The sequence below is a fragment of the Rhipicephalus microplus genome, chromosome 8 (genome assembly GCF_043290135.1).
Source record: "Rhipicephalus microplus isolate Deutch F79 chromosome 8, USDA_Rmic, whole genome shotgun sequence".
NCBI lineage: Eukaryota > Metazoa > Arthropoda > Arachnida > Ixodida > Ixodidae > Rhipicephalus > Rhipicephalus microplus.
In genome coordinates, this window is record NC_134707.1 from 71,971,094 (window position 1) to 71,987,822 (window position 16,729).

Sequence of the window (16,729 nt, forward strand, 5' to 3'; positions counted from 1 at the left end):
GTAGGCCGATAACAAAGGGCATTCAGTATTACATTGAGTGCAGAAAGCTTTATATTTCTCGTATCACGAATACAGATCTAAATCAAGCCATGTGCAGTAGCCTTTTAAGATAGGGAGAAGGGCCAGTAGATAGATCGCCTGTGACGAAATACAAAGGAGACCTTGTCATTTCTTGTATGTGCATAGACTTCGGTAACAGTACAGTTTGCTATTTTTTCCGTATTATTTTCACTAACGTAATTGTTGCAAATTCATAGAGAATGTTCTTTAAGGATTACGGTGACTCCAATGGACAATCTGATTTGGCAATCAACTAGCTGTATTGCCGCAAGAACAAACTTTCTTACAGTGAAATACTTTTAATAAAAACAGCATTGTTTCTATTCATATTGTGGTGTAATGGTAAAAAATTTGGCAGAACCCATGAACAGTGCGAATTTATGATGTGCGAAGCAGGAATGAGAAATGGTGACATGTCACTTTAAAATCAGCTCAATGTTACGAGGTGGAGGTAAATGATGCCATAAATAGCTTCTTTGTTACGAATATTATGTTTGGATGTGCCGTTTACCTTCGCAATCTATTGACGTCATGTGATACCAAATTTAGCATATGTGGAGCTAGCGAAACGACCACTAGAACGCTATGAGCGTGCTATGTTTTTATGTTCTTACGTAACACGTGTGTCAGGATGATCTTGGCCCCAGTCATATATTTCGTCATTCATTGTTGTCACGTAAGACCAAACTCGGTATATGTGGAGCTTGCAAAATGGCCGCGAGCGCATCGTGAAGGGCCCAATATACTGCTATGTAGCGTTGACGCGCGCCCACGCTGGGCACAGCGGCGCTACGTGACGAAACGCGAGCACAGTCTGACGCCAGCCGCGAGCAGCGTCCGTCGGCGCGGCCCGACGGCAACCAGCGCGAAATGCAACGTGCTGCATTTCGCACCGATGCCTTATAGTAGCATTACTTTATGTCGATGCGTTACCCAGACTACGCTGTGTCTCGCTCTTTTCAGGACGGAGGCACGCCGGATGCGCTGAAACGCGCATGCATCAAAGCAACGCAGCGCAGCGCGACTTTGAGTATATGGCAGGACCGGCGCCTGGCGTGGAAACGCTGGCGTGACATGATGAAATGAACGCTGGTGAACATGCGCACCGCGTCATGCCAAAATCTATTGGCACCTGGATTGAGGCATGTAGTCATGTTCTCACACGACACGAGTCTGATGATTATTATGTTTGCACTCGTCACATACCTTCGTCATCTTAGCGTCACATCATACCAAATTTGGCATATATGAACCTAACGCATCGGCAGCAAGCGAATTATGACCATGGTATGTATTCATGTTGTTACAAGACACGCATGTCACGATTGTCATGTTTAGATGTGTCATTTACCTATGCGGTCCGTTTGCATCGCGTATCGCGTAATACCAAGTTTGGTACATGTGAAGCTAGCAAAACAGCCGCGAGCGCATCATGAGCGTAGCATATAGTCATGTTGTAACATGACACGCATCTCATGTTTATTATGTTTGCACTAACATCATAGCTTACGCGTATCTCATGATTATTATGTTTGCACTAGTCACATACCTTCGTCATCCCTTGGCGTCACGTAATACCAATTGTGGCATATGTGAAGCTAGCGCAACGGCCGCGAGCGCATCATGAGTGCGGCATGTAGTCATGTTGTTACATGACACGCATGTCATGGTTATAGTTTTGAATGTGTCATTAACCTATGTGGTCCGTTCGCGTCGCGTAATACCGAGTTTGGTACATTTGAAGCTAGCAAAACGGCCGCGAGCGCATCATGAGCGCAGCATGTAGTCATGTTGTTACATGACACGCATCTCATGTTTCTCGTGTTGGCCCCTGCATCATAGCTTCGTCATCCATTCACGTAGCGTAATACCGAACTTGGTATATGTGACGCTAGTGAATCGGTCGCGATTGCATCATGAGCATGGCATGTAATCATGCTGTTACCTGACACGCGTGTCATGATTTCCTTGTTAGGTTTTGTCGCTTGTGTTTGCCATGCAATCATGTCATACCACACGAGTTTTGCAACATGCCATGTGAACGAAACCACCGCAAGAGCTGCAGGACCATCTAATGTAAATCATGACATTCATGACTTGCATGTCATGATTTTCTTGTTATAACTAGACGAATATGTTTTTCATACAGTACTGCCATGCCATACCAAGTTTGGTATCGATACCATTATCGAAACGCCCAGGAGAGCTAAAAGTCGTTGTCGGCTAGATAGATAGATAGATAGATAGATAGATAGATAGATAGATAGATAGATAGATAGATAGATAGATAGATAGATAGATAGATAGATAGATAGATAGATAGATAGATAGATAGATAGATAGATAGATAGATAGATAGATAGATAGATAGATAGATAGATAGATAGATAGATAGATAGATAGATATGCTCAATCTCACCGATGTTCGCTAAGAAATGCTTCGCATTTAAAAGTGACCGACCTACGTACCGGCCCCGTTAGATCCAGGACGTGGTGTCTTTGGTTTCCTTGTACCGAATGGTATATGAACTGAAAAGCAAATGATGAATATCGTTACCTTCAAATATGAAGTTAACATGCTGCAAAATGGTCCGAAACCGACAGCAGGAATTCTAATGGTCTTACTACATAAAATACACAGAAATATTTGTATATATGTACAAATTAGGTCACATCTGCACGTTACTTCACGGGTCTGTGTTCCCCAATGCATCAAGAGCGGCACTTCACATATCAAGCTTAAAGACCAGAAAACATTTCTCTGTGGCCGAGCAAAAAACATTGATAGAAATCCACTAGCTAATTTGTTAATTATCGACGCCACCTTCTTGCAACTTGACTATTTTTCAGCACTTCAGGTCTAAAATTCGGCGTTCATACGTGGAGCATAGTATTTTTATGTTCAAGAAGTAGTCGGACAATAGAATTGTTTTCATCCAGCCAAGGTTTAGTCGAATATACAATGTAGCCCCGGAAACTGGCCATTGTATCAGATATCAGCAGATTTTGGGGCACTGAGGCCTTCATGGTAACGAGCAATTCGATAAAGGTACATTAGTGCTCATGCCATTTTCATGGCCAGATATTGACACTGTCGAGTATGCACTCCTCCGAAAATCTGCTGCAACGTATTGATCTTTACCGATTCACCGTCGGCGCTGTCCTAACGAACTCGACCCACATGTGCATGCTTGACTACCACCAACTCTGATAAGGTGCAATACAAGCTAAGTGAACCAGTCGCGTACAGGTGTGCAGTTTCCTTTTCATTATCTGCGCATTGTTGGCCGTGTAGACAGTGCCATAAGGGAGGCCTGTGGCAGCCTGGAGACACGTGAAAATATCTTGTGTGGCTGTCAGCGATATCTTATGCAAATAAATTCCATGACCACACTCTCAATAATGTGTACGATACAAGGAATTTCGAAAAAGGTTCTGTTAGGACTACCCCCTTGTCATGGGCATGTTAATCTAAAAGTAATCAACAAGTTCTTGCGAGAGACTGCGCCTCGTCCGCACGCTTCTTTGCGGGTCTGTGTTATCTAATGCTTCAACGGCGACATTCCACGTATCATGTTTGAAAACCAGCAAATGCTCCTCTCTTTGCGAGCAAACAAAATTGATTGCGGCAGAGATTGAAACCATCCGTGAGGTACATTGTTAAATATTGACGCTGCCTTTTTACGACTCGACTATGGTTTGTGACTCTAGGCCTGTCGTAGCTTTAGCGTACGCTGACCTCTTCTAAGCAGCGTAACTGACCTCTGGGCTGGTCCTCTCTTTTGGGGAAGTAATGTTTAGATCATCGTAATTTCGCAAGGCAGAGCTCAATAAGAGAATATAAGTTGATTTTACACGTCCAAGCCTCTGATTCATCGCAACCTTACTCGTCTTTATGAAAAACACCTTCTTTCTTCTTTCATTTTTCACCACCTCTCCTTTCCTAACGCTGAGTAAGCAGGCCTGACAGTAGATTCATGACGACATCTCCACTTTTCTCCCACAATAAACTTTTCTCTCTCTCTCCATTTCGAATCCCCAGAAGAAGATAATATGTACGGATATATGCAGGCACCCACATCGAGTGTGTGTGTTTAGGGGAAGGGGTTAGAGTGGCACGTTGATCGCTCGGTATTTTGTGTAATAAAAGCGTTGGTCAAGTCATTAGCAAAATGACTATATTATTAGTGGGAAAACAGTGTGAAAGGTCTCTTGCGGTCATTGAATGTTGACATTTAGGGGGAAGAGAGAGACGAACTCCTACCATGCTCTTCGGATATAGATGGTGGTAATGCATATACTGCTGCATCAGCGCAATGGATATCAGCGCAATGTGGCCTGCAATACAGTCGCCTTCGCATCAAATCGCAGAGGTTATTTTTGGTTCTTGGTGGGTCGAAGTGCCATCATTAGGTTGTGCACACGCAGCTTTTTTGGAGGTAGTTAAGTGTACAGCACTGTATTTGGTTATTTAGTGTTAGCGCTGCATCAAATAACAGAAGACATTTTATAGCCTGCGCGTTGTATGTTTACTTGCAGTGATGTCAAAGGTTAACACTTTCATTGTTTCAACGTTACTAGGTATATTTCTTGGCAAGCACAAATTTTTCTTCATACGATACAGCAGAAATAAATTGGAGGATGCATGAACATCGCATTCAAGTGTAGACTTCGATTGGTTCATCGCACCACGTGCGAGCTTTGCTGTAACATGTCAAAAGGAAATGGTACTAACCAAGCCATTAATGTCTATTCTCACATGCTCCGTACAAGTAAAATAGTGAAGAATAAGCTACACCATTTTTTCATTTAGAAATGAATGAAGAGCCCACTACATATTCGTAAGGCGCCATACGCACATGCATAGCTGCAAAGTTTTTATTGGAAGGACAGATTTAGACCTTCCGCTTGTTTTACAGTTCATATGTTTTGAATTCTGGTGAGACGCCATATTAGGCACAAAGTTGTGCCCCGCAATATAAATGCCTGCTGCAAAGCACTCCCTTTGCATGAATTTTTTTAAGCGTGTGTCTTAGAGAACTACTTCAAACATTTGCGCAGTCATGTGGTAGAATACCCTAATGCCCCACAGACGGCCCATGCTGGACTCTCACCCAAACGTAAGAGTTATTATAATTCATTATTTTCATGTATCTCTAATTTGCTCTGACCGACAACAAATATTTATTACTCACAACTGATGATGCCATCACCGACAACCGATTTTCTGCGAAACGAGCTTAAACGCCATCTCGTTATTAAGGTAGCCCTAGCAGGCTTAAACACGCACCACGCTTTACAGAAAATTCGCAATATCTCGCTCCTACGAACAAATTGCGCCGATTATACATGAAGTTTTCTTATGGCAACTCTTCACGCATAATGCACGTTTTATTTCTAGACAAATACGTACTATTTCCTTTTGGTTCTTTCCATGGAAATCGGGGAGAGCCTCTAGAAGATTGTCGCACTGAAAATAAACATAGGACATCTTATTTGAATATTTGTCCAAGAGTACTGTGAAACAAGTGATCACAAAAAGTGAGATCAGCCAGCACTTCACATAGGGCCGCCGCAGTAGTTTAGTGGTTATTGGAGCTCGGCGGCTGACCCGAAAGTCGCGCGTCAGATTCGTGGTCGTGAAGGCGAAGCTGAACCAAGACCGATTGATGGAGGCGAGACCACTTGACGACAATTTACTTAGATTTGTGTGCACGCTGAAAAAAAAAACAGGCGGTCTAATTTTATTGGCCCCCTACCACTGCGTTTTTTGATTATCTACATTTGGTTTGGGACGTTAAAGCCGAGCGTAAATTTTATCTAATGAGATCATCATTTGCTCGAAAGCGGGCGAATCTTGTAATCAGTGCAATACTACGTAAGTTTGTATATAACGACAGCAATGACAACAATAATAATATTATAATAATAACAGGCGCGGTTTTCAGTTTTAAAACAACAATATGTTTATGAGAAACATCGTTGTGAAGAGCTCCGGAAATCTGGTGTCATTCAGCGTGAACAGGCGTCACATGGTACACGGTCTGCAATCGAACTGTCGACTATCCGGCCAGCCCCGCGCGGTGGTCTAGTGGCTAAGGCACTGGCTGCTGACCCGCAGGTCACGAGAACGAATCTCGGCAGCGGCGGCTGCAATTCCGGTGGAGGCAGAAATGCTGTTGGCGCGTGTGCTCAGATTTGGGTGCACATTAAAGAACCCCACGTGGTTAGAACTTCCGGAGCCCTCCACTATGGCGTCTGTCATAATCAAATGGTGGTTTTGGGACGTTAAAACCCACATATCAATCAAAATAAAACCTTCCGGACAGCAGCTGAGTTCCCCAGTGACTGATCCACATTAGCGGACAAAGGTTGTTAAAGCTTCCGGGATGGAAGAAGCGAAAGATGCCATCTAGCCAGAAGAACAAAAGTGTCTTCCGGCTCCGTAACATCTTACGTGACTGCACGAAGAACAATGGTAAATTTTGTTGCAGCACAAAGGTTATAGTATGAATTTATATTTTTAACGATATGTTTTACAAACGTGCGTGTAAAGTCAAGTTACACTTTTTACACTTTATCAACGCATAATAATCAATTTGCAATCGTATCGTGATTCACAGATGCATGCAAATTTTACAGTGCCATGGTCAGAAAATACGGGAAGCGTCTTGCCATAATACTCAGTATCGTATCAAATAAGCGTTATCTGGGAAATTTGTTTTAATACTGTCAAAAAATACATAACCACTTTTGAAAGATGGCTGTTTCCCGGTAGAAGGGAATGACTGGTATGTTTCAGACTACTCCACTGCGGTGAATAGCACATCCTCCGGCCACTTTGTTCATAGCGTCTGAGAAATCATTAGCTATGAAAAATGTGATCTAAGTTAGATTTTTCGTCTTTATTTCTATGATGCGGGTTCGTCGTAAAATTCCACTCATGGAGAATGCCACTTTTGCGGAAAGTTCCAAGACATGGACTGTTTGACTACTACGTGCTATTGAGTAAAGAATCTGAAGAGGGCTTCAGTACGCCTTCATGCATTATTGTAAGCTCCAACTCATAAAGCGCATAAGATGTTTGGGATTCAAATGTCATACAGGGGGTTACTTGTCCCCGTTGTGCACTGCTGTGTAGCAAAGCATGCGGAGTTGATTTTGCTGTCCAATCTTAAAGTTCGTTTTATTTAATGATGAGAAGCTAATACTTTTTTCTCAGGCACATGAAGTTAGCATTCATACTAAAATGAAAACACTTGGTGGATAAATAAGGGGTTTCTCTTGATTGCATGTTCTTTGATCTCTCTCATAAATGTTGTTTACTGGGATGCGGTCAAGTTTTTGAACTTGTCACTATATTTTCAGAGTGCTAACGCTACCACATAATTGATTTGCTACTAATGTGGAATGAATTCTCAGAGAGTTTTTCTAAACCGCGTTCTCTGCACCCCTTTACGCTCGGAAAAGCCTATCAGCTATCGTAATGCAAGCTATTGTTCGACAAAAGATTAGCACCAGCGTATGGGCTATTCATCGTTTCAATATTCCCGTCGGTAGATGCATAAAAACACGAAAAAATGCATGACTGATATGACCACGTGATTACACTTTGTGATCCGTGAAGAAATCAGCGCTAATGTGGACTTCAAGATTCTAGGGTGGATATAAACATGAAAAAACGTACGCATGCCAATTTTTGAATAGTGCATCTGCATCATAGCTTTGACCTGAGGTTATCTGTTGAGATCTGAAATAGTATGAATTTCACTTTACTGAGTACGTTCTGCAGAACATTCCCGCTTAGTTCTAGGATGTATATATTTGATTTGAAAAGTAGAAGTTACGTACTTGGGTGGTAATATATCGCCTGTACAGGGGTAGGTTCCAACGTCAAGATGAAGAATAATAAGCCCAGCAACAAGAGAATCACTTGGCTAAAGAACTTCATGTTCTTTCTTTCCTGAAAAACAAGGCAGTATTTGATTAAATTCACGAGCTGCTATCAAATCAAGACAGGTGCTAGGCTGAGCTTCTTGGTACGTCTAATCGTAGGGTGACCGTTGCAAGCAGTAAATAAGTAAAGCAGCAAGACCTATTTTCGTGATTGTGAGACTTCTTTTTCCACCATCATGCATTTAAAGCTGAGAGTAATTTCCACGTTTAAAAATGTCCTACTAAACTAACAGTCATTGAAAGCAAAGACTGTATAAAGGGTATACTTACCTTTTAGTCATACCTTAGTATTGATTTATATGAAAAAATAGTGGAAAAAGAAAGCTTGCCACTTGTAGCAACGAACAACACGCTCTTTGAATAATGTGTGAAATGCTCTGGAACTGAGTGGTAACAGCGGTCAAGACTGTGTAAAATTTTTTTTCTATTTATTTTCATATAAGCGTGACAGTGTGAGCTGTACCTCTCTTAGTCTTGAGGGTAATTGCGGAACTCTCTGTGAACACTACTGATGGCGCAAAAGTCACCTCATAAACACTGCGACAAATACTTATGTTGCGCATGAGGACCATTAGGATGATCGAACATCTAACAATGTACATGCTTCCCCATTGAATAATGAAGTTGATTTTTTTTCCTACACCAGCTGAGCACTTTCCAGATCTTGAAGCATATATCTTGAAGCACATATCTTGCAATATCTTGAAGCATATAGCCTTCCAACTGCCTGAGAAATTGAAAAGATGGCTTACCTTCATACGTTTGACCATAAAAGTTCACCTCTTGATTACAAACGCACTTCACTAACAAGTATATGCAGTAACCTATTTGAGCAGATATGAATATTATCACAAATTATTATTTTGAAATGATTGCTCATGGCTTTTGTATACATATGTGAAACTCAGCTTCTGTTAATTATTTAAACTGCATCGTATTCTTGATCATGAGTTCATTGCACGTTCTTGCACTTTCTAAAAAATTTGAGAAGATTTGTTATACACTGCTACTTCTTTCGAAGCATACATAACAGATTGTGTGTTCCTAACAGAACGCATTACATCTGTTTCGTGGACAGTTTATTCAGTCGGTTACCATACCACAACACACGACACAGAGTGTAATGAGTCGCCGTCAAAACACACTACAATAGTGCGCGGCCCTATCAGGACACCACACACCAGGTTAGTGATCATTATAGCCTGAAACCTAATCTTTTCTGTTGTCATAGGTGGTTCATTTTCTGCCGCTTAGAATTTGTAATTGCTAGTGGCCACTATTCATCCTTCAATGGCGTACATTCTGGAGTGTCATGGGTCTCTGTTTTCGGATCTCTGTTGCATGTCATTTATTTTATGAACCCTTTTTGTGTTTTTTCCTCACACTTTTTTTGGTGGGTGACTGCTTGATTTTTGCAAAGTTAACAAAGACAGTGACACTTAAGCTCTTCGTTCAGATCTATCTGTAACATGTAACAAATTCACTGAATGACCGATGTAAAATAGTGTAAAAAGTGTTCAATGACTTGTTTTACTTAAAAACCTAACACTCTACCTTCCTCTTATTTTTTAAACGGTGTTCCGTTAAAATCTGCCACTTTACACAGATACCTCGCTTTTCTTGTCTCATGTATTGCAAATTCGACAATGCACTCAGAGCACATAACCAGCACCACTAACTGCATGCACTACCTTTTGACGTTTTCATCGTTCCTTCTTCTGTTAAAGTAATGCAATAGTACACTACTTTCACAAATGCATGAATGTGCTGCCTCTTTATATGAGCCAAGCAAGCGAAATTAACAAGTGCCTTAAAATTCATTGAGCATAACCCTTGCCACTACATTCTAACTACAGCCACATTGCTGACATATCAGTCAGAAAAGGCGGCCTTCTGTTTCCATTTTTGGGCTCACATTGAAAAATCACCTGCCTGTGCTTGTTTTATAACAAATATTACTATTCAGCCCTTCCTGATACATTTACTCTTTCACCACAATATGTGTCGCTGTGCCATATGATGTTTCGTATAGCTGTGCCATATAGGTGCCAGATAGGCTTTTCATTTTAGGCTAGCAAATTATTACCTCGTTCTGATTTGTTGTTGCAATTTGTGGTTAGACAAGCGATGCAAACTTTATTTACTGACTTCAACACATACTGTTTTTTGCGGAATAATATTTTTTATAAATTAAAGTTGCCAAAAAACAATAGTGTTGACGCAATTCGAGGGCAGACACGAAAGCCGTATGTATCTTGTGCCCCTGTCACATTTAAAGAAAGCTGAAACGCTTGATGCTCTTCTACATTATTTTACAAATGCAATAAGGAAATGCAGGTGCTCAAATTTACTGAAATCGTCCATTGCGATTGCTGCATAATGATATCGTGCTTCTGTCTCACAGAGCCCTTGCAGTGAACATGTTTTTGTTTAAATAGGGGAAAAATTGCAAAAAAACGTATACGAAAGATGGGTAGAGTGAATTATGCGTTATTGAAGCACAACTCGAATGCGAAAGCTGCCTTTTGTTCAGTCGATGTACCGATCTTGTCCTGCAACTCACTGAAATCTGTGTGCACGTGATGTGGATCGTTCAGAGCCTCCAGCAGGCATTTCAAGCTTTCTGTATCTCTTCTCGTAATGTACTGCCTCTGTGTTCTCCACACCTTTGACCATGTGGTGATGTCATAGGACGATGGCGCAATTTTACATCACGGCTGTATGACGTCGTGATGGCGTAATGGGGAAGCCTGGGAGACGTAACAATGGCTTCAAAAACATTCGCTATTCTGACTGCAATTATGACTGTAACGTCAACATAGCATAACTACGTGGCGTCAAGTGAATGTTTCGTGCATCGCCCTCATTGAGGCCGATGCTGAATTTTGGGGTTCCATCAGACACCTGGCGATTTCGCCAGAGTAAGTGTTGTGCATAAGACTAAATGTGATCGTATTTTAACGTGAAACCTAGTAGACTACAGAGACCATTAGTCATTCACTACTGAAATCCACACAATAAAACCCAGTTACACTATTCTGACTTGTCTTTTTGAACATACTTTAAAAGACGGCGTGAAATTGTTCTAACGTGCAAAGGAAGGAACCAGAAAATGTAAGTGAATGTTGGTAGTGCTGTGAAGGTTGAGCAGAAGAGAAAGAAGTAGGGAATCAGGTAAAGTATAGCGAATTCGTGTATGTTAAAGAATCATGCTGAAGCAGGAAAGAGAAGCCATGCGTGGTAAGGAGGATAAATGGTGGGCGGAGGTAAGCGAGGGCAAAGATGAGGTGACGGTCACCCTCTCCACCTTTTCATTTCGTCGCATCACTAAAATGTAGCTGGTCCATTTCTTCCTTTGCCGTTGGGCTCTTACAGATGTTCAGTGCTTTGCCGCGTTACTACCACGTGCAACATTAAAGACCCACATTATCAGCAATATCGTCCCATGTTTGACCGTTAACTAAGACGGTACAAGAACACAAAAACTCGGCAATTTCGTCCCGAATCGGAGCTGTGATAGACGAATCCTTTGAAACGTTTCCACAGTAGAGAACGCAATAGTCTGCGGAGAAGAAGGGAAGATTCGAGTTTTACAAAGAAAATATCTTGTCCGTACTAGAGTAGAGCGTGGCTCCTCACGAGTCATATTGAAGGTGGCTACTCATACCTGGTGAACGCCATATATTTACCCTCATAGCACTACCTAATATGGCGTAACGCTTTCGATCTATATATTAGCGGTGAAGGCATCGCTCACCGCTAATTATTATTATTAATATTATTCACTGTTGGTGACGGAATTATTATTTGCTGTTGGTGACGGAAAGTAAAACTAGCCCACACATCACTTCGATTCAATATTAAGTTTCTGTTCCTCTGTACATATCACCGTGGCTTACGGAAACTAAAAAATGAAACTAAATGACTAAAACTAAAAACCGCCATGTCTGTGTGGAACGCGTAACACAGTCACAGAGAAGTGTAAAAAAGTGGCCTTTTAGTGTATTTTTAAGCACTCTATGGGTAACTGCAACAAGCATACTCGCTGGGTACGTACTACCCTATAAAAATGCATAATGTTTGTGTTGTAGACCATCATTCGCTATGCTTTCCTTCGTGATTCTTCGGAGAAGCGTGGTATCTGCCGCACACTTTCCAGAAATTTCGTTCAATTTTTTTATGCTGTGGCTCACGACAAGAAAAATTATGCGCCATAAGTAATAAGTGATGGGTATGCGCCACAGTTAATAAGTGTTGACGAAAAAGCTTTTGTAATGAGTTTGAGCATTGCACAATCCACTCGAAGGCATCTCGCATTACGTGACGCCTGGTTGTTCCTTTGATGTTGTAAAGCGATTTATTACTCAAACTAACGCGAATCAAGCCTGCCTAACGCTATATTGCGACTGAGATAAAAGCACCGGTGTTGCTCGGCGGTAGAATACTCGGCTGGCACGCCGGAAACCCTTAAAAATTCTTGTTATTATTTACTGTGTCCTTGCTGTTTTGTTTGCTATTTTTTATGCAATTTATGCGATAGCGGTTGCCAGCGGCGGCGGTGGCCAACTGCGGCGTGGAATGTGACACGTGTTCTCATGTCATATCAGCTTTCACTGTAAAAAAGGCTGTTCATAATACCGTTAGGAGAAATCAGTGTAGTATGACAGTAAAACGTGTTGACAATGAAGTAGATGATAAATGAGAATCGATACATGAAAGTATTCACGAATATTGACGAGGATGTACCAATGTTGACGCTTGCTTGTGAATTTTCCTCTGGACTACTTGCGTTGATGATCATGAATGTAGTTTTCAGCAGTTCAAGTATTGGTCATACGTCGGAACACAACATATGGTGAAAGCTGCAAAATGTTATCATAGGCAAGCATAAAGTCACCAGCAGTGAATACGTACCCAGAGTAAGCGTCGCCATTTGAGGGGAAAAAACGGCTAGGTTTGCGCTCTTCGTAAAGAGATAACCTACGTATTTGATCAAGCGTATTGGCCTCGAGGACATACCGTGGCACCACCTACGTGATGACCTCACTCATGGAATGCCGCGTTGACCTTGTCTGCTAGGACACTGCATTTCCTGCAGTTTTACTGGGGACACCGTGCGTGCTTCCTTTTGTTATGAAGCTCAGTGCTTAAAGAAGCGGTAAGGTCTAATAATACGGGCAAGCGAACTACAAATCGGTGCCCCCGGTGGCACTTTCGTATATAATTTGCATCGTGAAATTACGACTAAAAACCGGTGCAGCCATGGGCAAGCCGTGTCCCGAAAGCAAAGCTGCCGTATTCCACAACTACGCATCCTGTGCGTGACGTCGAAACGATCACAGCGCTGGCCTCTTTAGTGAAGGCCCTCGCGGCCATTACTAAAGAGATGTAAAATAACCTGCGCAAATTTTCGCGTTTCCATTTTGCCCCACTGTGCATGTGTCAACGCTAACTCCTTGCGGGGTCCCGTTAGGAGATGCCTGCCACGCCCGCAAGCATTGCATACCATAATATAAAACTCTACGCAGCTCAAACACGTGATAGATGACTGAATTATATAGAGGGCTTAACGTCCCAAAACCCACATATGACTATGAGAGTCGCCAAAGTGAAGGGCTCCGGAAATCGTGACCACCTGGGCTTCTTCAAGTGCCCCCAAGTGTGAGCACACGGGCCTTTAGCATTTTGGCCTTGATTGAAATTGCAGCCGCCGCAGCAGGGATTCGATCCCGCTACCTGTGAGTCAGCAGCCAAGTACATAAACCACTAGACCATCACAACGGGGCAAGTAAGCGATAGGCATAGCTAATCAATGAGACCGTGAATGAGTGAAATGCGTTCGACAGCCCACTGGGGAGTGTGTCGTGGTGCAACGTTTGATTTGATCTGCGTTTATTTATGTTCTCGTATGTGCGCCGAAAGTGCATCGGTTACAGCAGCTTCTATCGCGGCAAACCTAGAGGTCTGGGGTTTGACTGCTAGTTCATGCGGACCAATTAAACTTTTGACGCGTCTGTAAGCAGCACGTGTACACATAAAGCAGTTCGATTGCTGATAAGGACCTGTGGCTTGTTATAATTTGTTGTTCATATAGTTATAATATCACAGAAGGTTTGAGCCACCAATGCTTACGAACTTCAGATATTGTAAGCTCTTGTTACATCTTGCACTTCTCTCACGTGATGTTACAAGTCTTAATTTCTGTCCTGGGTTGATAACAGTGTTTTTTGAGGCATTTTCTGAAACATTTTGCAGAAATTACTTGGTCGTGTGGTTGCGCTCTTGACTACAAAGCAGAATGCCCGGATTTGATTGAATTTTGGGCACTGATTTGATTATTTGCATAAATAGGGATTTCGTACCGTCTCCAATGCCAACTCCGCATTATCTGTGACACGAGTGGTTTTAATGTATAACATTATAAAGAGAGCTGGCGGGTAAATTGGACAAATTGCCTCTTCAGAAAAGGTTGGTGGTTGTGTTAACGTTGTCAAAAAGGTTTCACCTTGATGTTTGCTGAATTATTTTGTTGGTCATGTTGAGCTTCTGAAACCCCATAAAGTATCTCATGCATGTGTAATCCAAAAGCAAAGAGTGTAAATAGAGCCTCTTACCCAGGCAACACTGTCGTTGATACACTAAATTGGGTAACTCCTAAACACAGTAATTGAATCCAATGGCGTAACACAGATATGTAAATAAATCGGCATTAAACAATACTCAGACTTCATAATTTGATTATCTGTGGTAGGGCTCTACTGACGACATCATACACTAAAACGTGCTACGTCCCCGAGATTAATGTGACCTAATGTAGTCGCACTTCGCACCCTGCATTTTCGTCATCATGATTACTAAAACAATAATGGCAGTATTATTACCACTTCAAGAACTTTAACTAGTATATTGAAGAGCAATGCCAAGAGCTGAAACCAAGTTTTCAGCACTGTGTGATAGCTAGAGCTGGCAACTGCGTTTTCTTTTTGGGAAAGCTGTCTACGCTTGTTAAGATGCAGCGGTTAAGGAACGCCGAAACCACCACTCTCTGCTCATTACATATTGCAACATAGTTTGGCGGGACTACAGTTTATCTCAATGCTCCAGTTGTATAAAAATCTATGCGAATCTCAATGTATATGTTAGGATGAATTGTTTAGTCAATGAATTTAATCAAAACTTTCTTGTGCTTTCTGAGGACTACAGGCCTACGTGACCACCTTTAACTTTTGTGTAGTGCCGCCGCTGCATACGCGCCAGGCGATTGACTGATAATCCTGTTTTTCTTTTTCTCTCTCTTTCTCTTCTCTTTCCTCTCTCTGTCATCTTTATGCCCCCTTCCCGTTCCCCCAGCGTAGGGTAGCAAACCTTGCATGTGCCTGGTTAACCTCCCTGCCTTCCCTCTTGCTGTTCATCCCCCCTCAATGAAAAGAAGATGCATATATTTACGCTACATATTGAAATGTGGACGAAACAGAGAAACTGGCAGGCATCAAGGTGCGATCATATTGTGAGAAATAAACTCCAGCAAGAAAAAGCAAACAGAATGGTCACGCCATTCCACAGCGAAGGCCAATCGTCTCTTCATATAATCGCCTAGGCCAGATTACGCACGAAAAAAGAACTAAACTAGAAATATCAATATTTTCTTATGAGAATCACTTTAGTTACACTCACTTTCAGCTTCAAAGCAGGCAAAATTGATGCAATGGCTCACAGGTCGGCAAAAGCACTTAAGTATCCACTTTCAAGAGAACGCGCTTATGCTGTGAGCAGAGTGGCATGAACTATCAAACAATGGGAATGAAATCATGTGACAGCAGAAGTGAAAGATAGGTTATGATGGCAATCACAAAATTGCAAATTGACAAATTAATTGTTAGACTTGCTACCAATGGCGCATTGAACAAGCTGCATCGTATACGTCATATAAAATCACATTCGAGCGGAAATTATCTGGCGTGTAAACAAATTATCAAGCTCAATTGTCATTTCCTTATTCCTCAAATGTTGTAGTGTTGGTGCTTTGTACTTTTGTGCAGGCTTCGTGGGCGCAAGATGATATTTCCACAGCATGCTTTACAATAAAAAAACTCAAAAAATATTCAATGTACTTTATAACATTTTTTTCTTTTATATTCCATGCTCCCAAATACAGCACAGCAGGAATATTTATTTAAACCAATGCCAACTCGCATGACATTTCGACGTGATTTCGATTTCTCAAAAACACAAACACATAAGCATTTCAGGGGCTTAGCCATACATTACTTGCATAAGCACCATTTGAAAATGAATCACCTAACAGAAATAAGCCAGGAAGCGAGGCTATCACGCATCAAACTATTCTTAGCTGTCATTGAACGTTCAATGTGCGTTCGTGTTCAACGCACACTAAGCATGTGAACCAGCGTTATTAAATAAATACCCAAAATTACTAAACTTTATCAAATCATCCGAATTCTGCCTTTAACCATTAGAGTTTCTATAGCGTTGCTCTATAGAGGCCAACAAGACGTGTCATTCAAGTTTTTCAGCCATATGTTCTTGGCATTAGTGCTTTATATGTACCACACTGCCGAAAATAATCTTCTTATCACTTTTTATAATGCTAGTACTAAAGGCAGAGCAGCTTTCAGTATTACACGATTAAAGAGGCTAGACTACAACAACCATCACAAACTAAAGGCTGCTAAACTAGAATTGGGTACATCGA

The 16,729-nt window shown here is 41.7% G+C and overlaps 1 protein-coding gene and 1 long non-coding RNA gene across 4 annotated transcripts in view; both read right to left on the minus strand.

The window, feature by feature from the left end:
* Positions 1–16,729, minus strand: part of LOC119165875 (uncharacterized) — a 97,351-nt gene that overhangs the window by 1,364 nt on the left and 79,258 nt on the right. The window contains exons 9-12 of one of the 3 annotated variants that reach the window (XR_012885683.1): positions 7,912–8,023; positions 7,748–7,810; positions 5,474–5,530; positions 2,522–2,589 (exon numbers count right to left, since the gene is read on the minus strand). Coding sequence is in view for 1 of the 3 variants with exons in the window: in XM_075872108.1 (XP_075728223.1) it covers positions 2,530–2,589; positions 5,474–5,530; positions 7,912–8,023 (229 nt within the window). In the remaining 2 variants the exon portion in view is untranslated. The remainder of the gene's footprint in view (positions 1–2,521; positions 2,590–5,473; positions 5,531–7,747; positions 7,811–7,911; positions 8,024–16,729) is intronic. The other 2 variants (XR_012885684.1, XM_075872108.1) reach the window with 2 other exon arrangements.
* LOC142769153 (uncharacterized) lies at positions 12,762–15,795 on the minus strand. The gene is made up of 2 exons (XR_012885687.1): positions 15,691–15,795; positions 12,762–12,878 (listed from the first exon to the last, which is right to left on the minus strand). It is a non-coding gene; the product is annotated as an uncharacterized LOC142769153 (long non-coding RNA).